The sequence below is a fragment of the Vulpes vulpes genome, chromosome 12 (assembly GCF_048418805.1).
Source record: "Vulpes vulpes isolate BD-2025 chromosome 12, VulVul3, whole genome shotgun sequence".
NCBI lineage: Eukaryota > Metazoa > Chordata > Mammalia > Carnivora > Canidae > Vulpes > Vulpes vulpes.
The window spans coordinates 72595602-72609494 of record NC_132791.1 but is presented as its reverse complement, the minus strand read 5'-3'; the positions used below and the strand labels follow the sequence as shown (position 1 = coordinate 72609494).

The following is a 13893-nucleotide window of genomic DNA, read 5'->3' as shown; positions in this document are numbered from 1 at the left end:
CAAAAAATTAAGCAATATTCTTACACATCTTCCTAAAAAAAATCGTTTGAACAAATGACCACTTACTTCTTTTTGCAGTACCTGCCAAATTATCAAGCAAATAGTTCAGTAGCCTTCTTGTTCCATCTGGTTCCAGATAGAGGTTCAATATATCCTGGGTAAGTGGATTTCCTGGAAATATTTTAAGTAGGTAAAATGAAACCAAGAAAGGTAACAAAATATTTCAAAAGTAAGAAACATACCAAAATGATCAGATCATCTATAACAATGTATATAGTTACTAGTAATACACCAAACTAGAGGAAGTATTTTTCCAGTTCTTGATGTAAAGAATAAAAATGATTCATACCATGTTCTATAGAAGTATCCAGAAAGTGACTCTTGTGGACTGATGTCAATCTAGAAGAGATCTAATAGTGCTCTATATCTGGCCCTGCCTCAACATTTTTACGACAATCAAACCCAAGTGAAACCAGAAGGGGAAGAGTGGGAAGGAGGGGTCAGACAAGGGAAAGAGGACAGCTACTATAATAAATCAGAGAATCAAAACTTAAGAATACAACATAAAGCTAACAAGAAGTTATCCTAATGACAAATGTAGTCTGCACTTAAGATTTTTAAAAATTCTACTAAAAAAAAAAAAATTCTACTAAATAAAGTAATAACAAGATGGAACAGATTTGGTTTAAGATTAAGTCACTCCAAGGAAAGGGGAAAACCCCAGGGCTATAAGCCATCTGTAAATTCAGTAACTGTTTCATAAGTGCCACAAATGAAAGCAAATGCAATGGCTTACATTGCTCTACAAGTAATTACATTACAAGAGTCTCAAATCCTTTCAGAAGGGTATCTTACATACTTATGAAAATTAACAGTACAATGAACTGCTGTGAACATCAAAGTTCCTATCCATGCCACACAGGGGTATATATATTATTCTGGATGCTCCAGCTCCACTTTAAGAAAGACTAATAAATATTAAAGATTGAAGAAGAAAAATGATTAATAAATCATCATAAAGTGATTATAAGGTTTTAACCACGCCAAATGAAAAAAGATTTTCAAAAGATGTTGCCCCCCCTTCTCTGCCAGAGGAGTGTTAGAGAAAGCCAGCAAAAACAGAAGGTTTAAGTAAGATCCACAGTTTCATAATATGACTATGTCCAGTTTCAAGTAAAAAATCACTCATCATACCAAGAACTAGGAAGATTTCAAAACTAAATGAAGAAAAATAAAATTCCAACACCAAGATGACAAAACATTAGAATGATCTGATCTAAATACAGCAGGCATTACAAAAATACTTAAATGAGAAATTACAAACATGTTTTAAGTAAATGAAAAAACAGGGAGCCTCTACAAAGAAAAGGAACAAATGTATAAAACACATTTAAAAAAATGAAAATATTAAAACTAAAAAATGGAATAAACGAAATAAAAAGTTCAGTGGATGGTTTCAACAGCAAAATAGAGGGTCAGAGGAAAGAAGCAATGAACTAGAAGACAGAATAGTAAGAATTACCCAATCTGAACAGAAAGGAAACTGAGAACACTGAACAGAGCCTCAGGGACCTGTGGGACCACAACAAAATTCTAAGTTTCATGTCCTTGGAGTTGTGGAAGCAGAGAATAAGCAGCACTGAGCTGAAACAGTACTCAAAGAAATAATGGCTCAAAAACTCCCCAAATTTGGAGAGAAACACAAACCTGTAGATTCAAGAATCTGATAAAACCCAAAAAGGATACACTTAAAAGAATTCGCAGCAAGCCACACCATAATTAAACTTCTGAAAACTAAAGACAAAGAAAAATGTCTTGAAGGCAGCCAGAGAAAAACATCTTACCTCTAGGGAGAACACAATTTGAACAGTAACAGATTTATCATCACAAGCCATGGGTAGTCAAAGGGAAGTGACACAATATATTTAAGAGCTGAAAGAAAAGAACTTGTAACCCAGAGTCAATACCCAATGAACATAGCCTTTATTTTTATTTATTTATTTATTTATTTATTTATTTATTTATTTATTTATTTATTTATTTTTATTTTTAAAAGATTTTATTTACTTATTGAGAGAGAGAGAGAACATGAGCAAGGAGGAGGGGCAGAGGGAGAAGGAGAAGCAGGAAGCCCAATGCGGGACTCCATCCCAGGACCCTGGATCATGACCTGAGCCCAAGGCAGATGCTTAACCAACTGAGCCACCCAAACGCCCCTGGAAATAGCCTTTAGGAGAGAAGAAAAATTCTCAGAGGACATTCTCAGAGGACAGAAACTAAGAGAATCTACTGCCAGCAGATCTACCCTAAAAGAATCAGAAGTTCTCCAAATCCAAAAGAAATGATGAAAGAAGGAACCCTGAAACACTAGAAAGAAAGAAGACCATGGTCTTCAAAAGGGGGCAAATATAATAGCCTTATCTTCACTTAAGATTTCTAACTCATGTTCAGCTGTTAAAATATTTTTGTAACACTGGTTTGGTTCTAAATATACGTAGAGAAAATATTTAAGATGATGGGAGCCAATAAAAAGTCATAAAGAGAGTTAGGGATCCTGTATTTCATTCAAAATGATAAAATGAAAGCACTAGTAGACTTGATAAGTTATATATATTGTCCATAAGAAACTCACTTCAAATACAACACTCTAAGCAGGCTGAAAGGAAAAGGATGGAAAAAGAGGTCATGAAAACCTTAATCAAAGGAAAGCAGTAGTGACTAATTAGCATCAGATAAAGTCAATCTCAGAGAAAATAAATTTACTAGAGACAGAAAGTGACATTATGTAATGATGGAGAACATATAGCAATTTTAAGCATGCATCCACAAAATGACAGACTGAAAAATACTTTAGCAAAAACTGATGGAACTGAAAGGACAATAGAGAATCAACAATTATGGTGGGAGATGTTAACACTCCTCTCTCAACAACTTGACAAAACTAGGAAAAAACCTTGTAATACCATTAATCTAATGGGCACTAACTAGATTAATATATAGGATCCAGTTGAGATTTAGAGAACATTCTATCCAACAATAGCACAATACATATTCTCCAGGGCCTAAGAGACATAAACTAGTATAGACCATACCCTGGGCCATAAACTACCAAATTTCCTTAAATTTAAGAGAACTTAAATCCTCCATAATTCTTCAATCACGAGGGAATCACACAAAAAATCAGTACTGATAAGACAAAAGGGAAATCTGCAAACAGCTGGAAAATTCTAAATAATCCATGGGTCAAAAAGGATGTTTTAAGGAAAATTTTACAATATGCTGAATTAGTGAAAATGAAAACACACCTTATTAAAATTTGTGGTTGGCCACAACTTAAGTAGAGCCAAGTGGGAAATTTAGAGCACCTGATGCATACATTAGAAAAGGAAAAATTTCAATTCAATAATCTAAACTCCCATCCTAAGAACCTAGAAAGAACAAAATAAATCAAAAGCAAATAGAAGGATTAAAAATACTAAAGAACAGGAATCGATGAAATTAAAAACAGGAAAAATAGAAGGAGTTTTTAAAAAGATGTTTCTTGGGATGCCTGGGTGGCTCAGTGGTTGAGTGTTGAGTATCTACCTTCAGCTCAAGGTGTGATCCTGGGATCGAGTCCCACACTGGGCTCCCCACAGGGAGCCTGGTTCTTCCTCTGCCTATGTCTCTGCCTCTCTCTCTGTGTCTTTCATGAATAAATAAAATCTTAAAAAAAAAAAAAAAGCTGTTTCTTTGAAAAGATCAATAAAATCAGTAAACCACTACCAAGACTGACAAAGAAAATGAAGACAAAAATTACCAATATAAAAAATGAAAGGGGTTATCACTACAAACCCTACAGAAATCAAAAGGATAAGAGAACATTATGAAGAACTCTACATACATAAATTTAAACACATATATGAATGGGCCATTTCCCTGAAAAAACAAAAACAAAAACAAAACTGACCAAACTCAGTATGTAATTTAAATAGCCCTATGCCTATTAAAGGAAACAAATTCATAATTTAAAGACTACCAGAGGGATCCCTGGGTGGCGCAGTGGTTTGGCGCCTGCCTTTGGCCCAGGGCGTGATCCTGGAGACCCAGGATCGAATCCCACATCAGGCTCCCGGTGCATGGAGCCTGCTTCTCCCTCTGCCTATGTCTCTGCCTCCCTCTCTTTCTCTCTCTGTGACTATCATAAATAAATAAAAATTAAAAAAAAAAAAAAAAAAAGACTACCAGAAAAGAGGGGCTCCTTGGTGGCTCAGTTGGCTAAGCGTCAGACTCTTGATTTTGGCCCAGGGAATGATCTGAGAGTCATAGGATCAAGCCCTGAGTCAGGTTCTGTGTTCAGCACAGAATCCACCTGAGATTCTCTCTCCTCCTCTTCTTGTGCCCCTCCCCTCTACTCATGCATACTCTATAAACAAACAAACAAATAAAATCTTAAAAACTACCAGAAAAGAAATACCCAGGCCCAAATTGTTTTGCTGGAAAATTCTACTAAACACTTAAAGAATTAACTCTAATTCTATAGACTCCTTCAGAAAGAGGGAACACTTCCAAATTCATTTTATAAAGCTAATACCAAACCAGACAGAGTGAGCATAAAACAAATAAAACTAAAGACAGGGCAGCCTGGGTGGCTCAGCGGTTTAGCACCGCCTTCAGCCCAGGGCATGATTCTGGAGACCCGGGATCTAGTTCCATGTCGGGCTCCCTGCATGGAGCCTGCTTCTCCCTCTGCCTCTCTCTCTCTAATAAATAAATAAAATCTTAAAAAAAAAAAAAAATTAAAGACAAATACCTCTCATGAATATTGAGTCAAAGATCCTTAAGAAAATATTAGCATACAGAAGTAAGCAATAAATAAAAAGAATGAGAACCGTGACCAAGTGGGATTTATTCCAGGAATACAAGGCTGGTTCAATATACAAAAGTCAAAGCAAAGAAGCAAAATTTTAAGAAGCCAAATTATATAATCATATCAACTGACGTAAAATAAGTACCTGACAAAATTAAAAATTCTCAGAAAAAGAGGAATAGAGGAAAACTTCCTCAAATTGGTAAAGACAATCTATAAAGTACTTAACTGCTAACATTATACTTAACAATGAAGACAAAATACTTTCAAAAAAAGATCAGGAAAAAGAGGATGTCTGTTCTCACAACTCTTATGCAACACGGTGCTAGAAGTTCTAGTCAGTACAATACAGCAAGAATAGGAAAGAAAAAGCAGACAATATTGGTAAGAGTAAGAAATAAAATCATCCCTCTTTGCAGATAACAGAATTCTCTACTTCAAAGAAAATTCCCCCAAAAAATTGTACAAAAAAAAAAAAAAAGCAACCCTAGAACTAGAAGTAAATTCAGTAAGGAGGGAGGATACAAGTTAAAAATATAAAAATCAAATTCAAAAAGACATAGGCACCCCTATGTTTACTGCAGCATTATTTACAATAGCTAAGATACGGAAGCAATCCAAGTATCCATCCATAGATGAATGGATAAAGAAGATGTGGTATACACACACGATGGAATATTACTCAGCCATAAAGAGATCTTGTCATTTGCTACAACATGGATGGACCTACAAGATGTTATTCTAAGTGAAATAAATCAGAGGAAGATAAATATTACATGATTTCACTTTATGTAGGGTTCAGCTAACAGGGAAACACAAATTAAACCACAGTGATATCACTAACACCTCAGAATAGTGACAACACCAAGCTGGTGATGATTCAGAGTAACTGGATCACTCATTTATCACTGGTGAAAATGTCAGATAGTACAACCACTCTGGAAAACAGTTTGGCTAGAAAACTAAACATGATACTAACATATGACAGAGCAAACTGCATTCCTGGGCATCTATCCTAGAATAATGAGGACTTAATGAAGACTTATGTTTCCACAATAACCTATACACAGAATTGTTCATAGCTGCTTCATCCATAATTGTCAAATATTGGAAAGCCAGATGTTCTTCAATAGGTCACTGGTTAAACAAATCATGATACATCCATACCATGGAACACTGCTCATCAATGTAAAGGAGCAAACACGCAACAACCTGCGCGAATCACCAAAAAATTAACCTGAGTGAAAGAAACCAATCTCAGAAGGTTACATACAGCACAATCTACTTATACAATATTCTTGAAATTTCAAAACTGTAGAAATGGGGACCATTATCAGTGGTTGTTTGAAGTTAACAAGTGAGCTGGGGCAAGCTCAGAAAAATAACAGAATTTGTCCCAAAAGAAGTGCAATCAGTGAAACAATCCTTCCAGGAAAGAAACGTAAAACCTGGATGTCAAACATTAGAGGATCTTTCTGAAAAAGAAGAACAAGGGATCCTCAAAAACTAAGGTGCCACAAGACTGGCCTACCCCCTCCCACATTTCAAAGGCTTTTATACATATTAACTCAATGTGAAAATCTGTGACCGATGACCCTCACTTCAAATACAATTGTGAATCCTTACAGAAATGAATACAGTCAAAGGTCTGTAAGATAAATACTGCAAGATTACAAAACCTGAAACTACTAAAAGGACATAAAAATAGTAGCTGCCTCTGGGATGAGCAAGGGACCTGAAGAAGAACAAAGAGGGTTTTCACACTCTATAATGTCCTGTTTCTTATGCATTAGAAAATAGACACAAAAGTCACAAAATACTGTTAATTCTTATGGTTAATATATAGATACACATTGCTACATTTTATATTTTTGTTTCTCAAAGTTAAAACAAGAAAATTTAAAAGGTACACTCACCATAGGGAGGCAGAACAGATCTACAGTTCGCTCATTTCCCTGACCTTTATTTTAAGGAGCCTCAGCCAAGCCAAGCCCACACAGAAAAACTTTCCAAAGAATCATTTATAAAGCTGATGTTTGTTGAATATGGCTTTACATACATTTGTAAATGTATTTTTTCTATTTTCTACTTTACTTATTTTTGTGAAATTACTGTTACTTTTATGATATGAAATGGATTTATAGGAAATAAAATCTTATTTCTTAAGAAATAAGAGTAAAATTCTTGAAGACTTTATTATGTGACTGTTTTTTAGGAATCGATTATAGAGTAAGGTAGATACAAGACTGATAAAGAACCACTTAATGTGATAAAAAAAAATTCTAGGTACTGACATATTATTAAAAATATAACTTTTAGGGGCATCTGGGTGGCTCAGCTGGTTAAGCATCTGTCTTTGGCTCAGGTCAAGATCCCAGAGTCCTTGGGATTGAGCCCCACATCAGGCTCCCTGCTCAGTGGGAGAGTCTGCTTATCCTCCTCCCTCTGCCCCTACTCCTGTTTGTGCTCTCTCAAATAAATAAAATCTTTAAAAAATATATGACTTTAAATTTTGCTGATTAAAAAAATATGTATTTCCTAATAGTTCTCACTGGATCAATTATGTCCTCAAATTCTAATCGATTAATGAAGTCCTCATAAACCAAGTTTTAAAAAATGCTCAAAAACTGATCGTTATTAGTTATTAGCAGGTTCAAATGTATCATAATTTTTCACTCACTGATTTCTGCATTCTGGGAGTCTCTGGTTTTTTAGATTTGAATACAAGGGGGGAAAAAAGCCATTCATAGTATGATGAAACAAAGTATGACCTCAGGAATGCATCATCAGAACGTAGAACTGACTGAAACAAAGGCTTTCTAGAAAGCAAAGTTGGGCTAGCAGTGAAAAAATACAAAGGTTAGTAGACAGTCTACTGGTGGACAAGACAAAAAATCCTGGGATATATCTAATAAACTGATGAAGTTTGGAGAAGAGTGAGCCTGATAATCCCTGGCAAAAGGATTCCCTTGTATAGCTTTTTTAGACTCAAAGACATACATACAAACCACAAGAAACACAAATATGGGAAATCATACCTTTCAGGCCTAAAGTCTGCAATTGAAACAGTTTTCCCAGCTCAAAAGGTAGAACTCGTAACAGGTTGTTATTTAAATGGAGTTCCCTGTGGATGTAAAAATTCCATGTCAGTATATATATTACCTTTTAACTCATAGCTAAAATTAGCAATATAGTTTTTTTTTTAAGATTTTATTTATTTATTCATGAGAAACAAAGAGAGAGAGGCAAAGACATAGGCAGAGGGCAAAGTAGGCTCCCTTCAGGGAGCCCAATGAGGGACTTGATCCAGGGACTCCGAGACCATGCCCTAAGCCGAAGGCAGACACTCAACCGCTGAGCCACCCAAGTGTCCCAGCAATATAGTTTCTAAGAATATAATCTTCTAAGAATGACAAAATCATATTACATTCCAATGTCCAGAACAGTATTTCTTCAACGATATATAGTAAAAAAATAAAACAAAAAAGTCCCAGACTGCCACAAACTGATAACATTTTTAAAATACAAGAAAAAATTAAATTATGAGAAAAATGAGATGGGGAAAAAAGACCAACAAAACACAACCCCTAATTTTAAAAAAGTATTAAACTCAACAGATACAAAACTACTCTCACATGTTGTGTATTTCACTGCAGGTTGATGACACAGTTTACAAACTGGCACAGTCCACAGACCACCCCAAGAGCAGAGTTGAACCAACACATGTGGAGTCTACTACAGCTTTAAGAAAGAAGAAATGATAAAACAGCCTAACTTGTGAATTGTTAAAGGAGAATTAAGATGATCGTGTAGCACCAACTGTAAATAGCTCATGACAGCTACAAAATTAAGTTTATCATTAACATTTCTCCAAATTAAAGTTTTGCTTTAGATATGTCAGCTATGTCAACTACTAATGATTATTTTAATGATTCTTTTGTACAGATAACCATATTGTAACTATCAAAGGAGTCTTCAGTAGGAAAAAAAGACCCAACCAACATTGAGATACTTAAAATTTTCTAAATAAGTTTATCAATTTTTATTTTTTATTTTTTAAAAGATTTTTATTTATTTATGAGAAACACACATACACACAGAAAGAGAGAGAGGGGGGCAGAGGCAGAGACACAGGCAGAGTTGGAGAAGCAGGCTCCATGCCGGATGCCCAATGTGGGACTCAATTTCATGACTCCAGGATCATGCCCTGAGCCAAAGGCAGATGCTCAACCACTGAGCCACCAAGGTATCCCTATTTATCAACTTTAAATGTAAATAAGAACTACTTCTATAATCCCCTGGTTCTTGGAATTTAAATGTACCTTGGTTTTTACTTAATGAACCAGAGGCTGGTGAGGCCATAAACCAAACAGGAACAACTAGTCTCAATTTATTTCCACATATATCACATAGGAAAGGAGGTCGCTAAAGGAGATTAAAAATGATCATAGTTTATACTCAGTAATTAAGCCTAAAACAATGTCAAAATGCTGGACTGGGAGCAATAAAGGTAAAGAAACTCTCACCAGGTCCTTATTTCTTTTTACTATGCAGCAAATGGTAGAAGGCAGCAAAAAAGCCAGTGGAATCAAGAGAAAAGGCAGGTAATATGAAATGGGGCAAGATTTTCCATTAGGATTAGCATACTAACTGGAACTTAGCTTTACATTCAACTTGGGTAGATCCCATCTACCTTATAAAACAGAGATAATAAAATAAATAGCAATTACCATTAAATACAGTTTGTGTCAGGCAGGGTGCTGGTAGTTTCTCACTCATTACTACAATTATCTCTCATTTTAGCCCTGGCCAGGTAACTATTATACAGCAACGTTACAGAGAACAAAAAGCTCAGCAAGTTTAGGAAGCTTGCCCCAAATCAACACCTTGTAAAGTCAGGATTCCAAATTGAACTGGGTGACTCCATGCCCTATCTACCTCCTTCCTATACTCCACATGATAGTCCCCCAAACCCAGTGACTAATTCTAGCTTCTTTCAAGTCCAGGCTTTATTACCATCATGCATATAAGCCCACGGATGGCTCATTAACAGTGGCTTCCTGGACCCTGTGTTAACCAGGGTATGATGCCCCAGAATCTAGGGGTGGAAAGTACCACAACTGTCTGTCATAGGTGAGTGTGTATGTGGGATAACATAACTGCCTTCTATCTGTCTATCCCCACTTGTCCAAATAAAGTACATCATATAAAATGTAGCAATAAAACAAATTTTAGGCAAGGTAACTACTGGATTTATTATTTATTGGTTGACATTCAAGTTTCTCAGAAAACTTCATGTAAAGGTTATAGTTAGGTTTGCTTTTGTTCAAATACCATTTCATTGGTTCTGCTGTTTCCGGGCAAAATAAATGCCTTATTTTGTTTTTAGGGGGTATAAAGTCATCTAAGAAGTAAAGTCTGCACACCTGAGTGATACCATGTTTCCGAGTTCTGCCGGTAAACTCCGGATTTTATTAGAGGACAGGTCCAGATACACCAGATTGTGAAGCTTGGCAATGTCTGAAGGAATGCGGGACAGGGAATTGTCACTCAGGTGCAAAGCTGTCAAGTGAGTTAGTGACCACAAAGATGAGCTTAAGCTTCTTACTTTTCCTGTAAGAGAAGAAAAAAATTGGGAAAGGATTATATAATGCTCTCTATAGTTTGGTCCCTGGATTAAGGGACATTTAAATGTTTCTATGAGTAATAATAATTTATCATACAAAAAATTGTAAGGAAGGGTTTAACAGGAGAAAGCTTACCTATTCTAGAAGGATGTGCTATTAGGTTATAAACTCCCCTTAACAAACTAAAAAATCTAATGTTTATAGAGTGCACCATTATTTTAAGTGCACAATAGTTAAGACTCTATTCTTTAAAGTTGCTACTTAGCTATGACATGCAAGAAAAGGTATGAATAATTTATAGTAATGATAAATCCAGTATTTCACCATAATTAATTTGGAATTATGGCAAAAAATCAAATCCAGTATCTGAGAAGCTATTCCTACTCTAGAAAATAAGAATTCTGCCTGAAAACAAAAGGTACACAATATACTCTCAGATTAGCAGAGTTAAACTGTACTGAATAATTACAAGCAAAAATACCCAGAAACATTACAGATATGAAACCATAAATATATAATCAAACAATAGTAGACACAGGATTTAGTAACAGAAAACAATTACTTCAATGCAACATTAAACTAGTACTTCGGTAACATCTTGATAAGATGCTAATTTTTCTACAGTCCATTGAAGAACTAAGAACTTCCCCCCAATCTCTTTAATGGTCCAGGATCTAGTCTGAGAAAGAATGAAACAGAGATGTACTGGAAATACACTAGTCTTTAGGAACTGATTTTTCTATTGGCTGAAAAAGCAATCTTGAGACTTCTAATCAGGATAGAGTAACAGGGACCAAATTTACTATCCTACCTGAACAACTATCATACCAGACAATATACATGAATCAACAGATTTCAGAGATCAGACATCAACCAGCACAGAAGAGTGACCCCACCCCTGAAGGATCACAAACCAGGCAGCTTTTGGACAGTAACACAGGGAAGGGATCCTAGGGGCAGCACAGTGATCTCCCCCAAGTTCTGGAGACAGGGAAGCCAAGATGACTAGGATTTACGAAGGCAGAGTACCAGAAAGGAGAGAGATGAACAGAAAAAGAAGTCTGGAGATAGGAAAGAGATCCCTCCTCAAGTTTTCAGCTGAGTACCTATCATTATAAATATGCGAGAAACTGCCTGAGCCAGAGGGAACATCCAAAAGGAAAAGAAACAACAATCCCCAGGTTTATGCAAAACTGAGGCTGATATTCCCAACTACCAGAGGGAAGATTTCATAACTCAAAAGGTGCCAGACTTAGCGATACAAAATTAGCCCTAGACAAAAGACTGCTCTGGCCTTAGCAAAGAAAGTTTAAGAGCAAGCCTCAAAAGAGTTAAACTGCTTCTAAGTAACTTAACTGTATCCCAAAACAAAGCTCAATACTGGTTATAAGAGCACAAAACTATGTTCCACCCAACAAGGCAAAATTCACAATGTCTGGCATCCAATAAAAAATTACTAGGCATGCAAAGCAGAAAAATAACAGCCATAATGAAGAGAGAAAGATATCAATCAAAACCAGTCCAGAAGAGATAAGGACAATAAAATTAAGTCATTAGAAACTACTCTAAGTGTATTCTATATGGTCAGAAACTAGAAGACTAAACTTGTTAGGCAGAGATATAAGATAGCAAAGACACCCAAAGTGAACTTCTAAAGTTGAATACCATGTCTAAAATGAAGATACAGCAATACAACTACCCAAATTAAAAGAGAAAAAATTCACATCTTAGACAACTTTAAACAGCCTAATATATACATAATTGGTGTCCTGAAAACAGGTATGTGTTGGGGACAGAAAAAAAAATCTTAAGAAATAAACCCAAAGACAACTGGATATCCATCCACATGCAAAAGAATAAAGTTAAACCACTACCTCATACCATATACAAAAATTAACTCAAAACCTCTTGGAAGAAAACACGCAATTATGCAATGGTATGTTAGATAGGACACTAGTAGCACAAGCAACAAAAAATATGTTAATTGTACTTCACTAAAATTAAAACCTTTTGTGCCTCAAAGGGCACCATCAATAAAAAAGTGAAAAGATAACCCACAGAGTAGGAGAAAATATTTAAAAATCATAAATTTATTAAGACATTTGTATCCAGAACATATAAAGAACTGATACAATTCAGTAAGAAAAGACAAATAATTCAATTTAAAAGTGGGCAAAGAACAGGTACTTATACAAGTGGCCAACAGGCAAATGGAAAGATGCTCAGTATCGCCAGACAGGTAAGGTAAGGTTAAGGTAAGATAATAAGGTTAATCAAAAAGCACAATGATATACTACTTCATACACAGATAACTAAGATAACTGTAATAAAAAAAAACACAGATGACAGCAAGTATTGGCAAGGAGTACAGAAACTTGAACCTTCATACACTGCAGATGGGAATATAAAGTAATGAAGCCACTCTGGAAAATAGTATGGCAGCTCCCGGAAAAGGTTAAACACAAGTTACTGCATAAGCCATCAATTCATTCCTACACATATATCCAAAAGAAAGAAAAACATGTATCCACATAAAAACTTATACATGAGTATTTATAGCAGAATTATTAAGAGTTCAAGAAGTGGAAACAATCCAAATATCCGTCAACAGATTAATGGATAAATAAAACATGGTATATTCATACAACAGTATGTGAAATATTAATACATGCTAAAACATGGATGAACTTTAATATTATGCTAAATGGAAAAAACTGGTGATCATATATTATAGGATTCCACTTATTTGAAATGTCCAGGACAGTAACAAATCCACTGAGACAGAAAAAAGATTAATGCTTACCCAAGGGCTGGCTAATGGAGAAGAAACGAGGAACGTCACTATTGTGTACAGGGTTTCTTTTGGGGACAATGAACATGTCAAATTGATTGTGGTAATTAGTGCACAACTCTATGAATATACAAATCACTGAATGTGCAATTTAAGTGGTTAAATTATGTAAGATATATCTCAAGCTATTACAAAAAGAAAAAAATGAAAACAAAGAGGAAGAAAAATTCTCCACTTTTGATGAAAACTAAAAACTTAGACACAAAAAGCTCATGAAACCCAAGTGCATGAAAACTCCATGAAGAACAAGAAAGAAAACTACAGGAAGGCACCATTTTAATCAAATGGCTGAAAACAAGTGATAAAGAGAAAAATCTTAAAAGCTGTCAGAGGAAAAATAATTACACAGAGAAACAGATAAAATGTTGCAGGCTTCCACTTATAAAAAAAAAAAATGTGAGAGAAGACAGCAGTAATCTTTAATGTACTGAAAGGGGGAAAAAAATCCTCAGAGTCTAACAACCCAGCAAAAATATCTTTCAAAAATGAAGGCAAGTTACAAGATAAAAAGAGCCATAGAGATGGATGGTAGCGAGGGTAGCACAACATTATGAATGTCATGTGGT

General features: G+C 35.3%; 1 protein-coding gene across 4 annotated transcripts in view; it reads right to left on the bottom strand.

Annotated features, from left to right (window-relative positions):
• The window catches only part of CNOT6 (CCR4-NOT transcription complex subunit 6), a 68577-nt gene that overhangs the window by 11973 nt on the left and 42711 nt on the right, over nt 1-13893 (bottom strand). For 2 of the 4 annotated variants that reach the window (XM_072728838.1, XM_072728840.1), the window contains exons 3-5: nt 10276-10462; nt 7888-7973; nt 67-171 (exon numbers count right to left, since the gene is read on the bottom strand). In XM_072728838.1, the coding sequence (XP_072584939.1) occupies nt 67-171; nt 7888-7973; nt 10276-10462 (378 nt within the window). The remainder of the gene's footprint in view (nt 1-66; nt 172-7887; nt 7974-10275; nt 10463-13893) is intronic. The other 2 variants (XM_072728839.1, XM_072728841.1) reach the window with 1 other exon arrangement.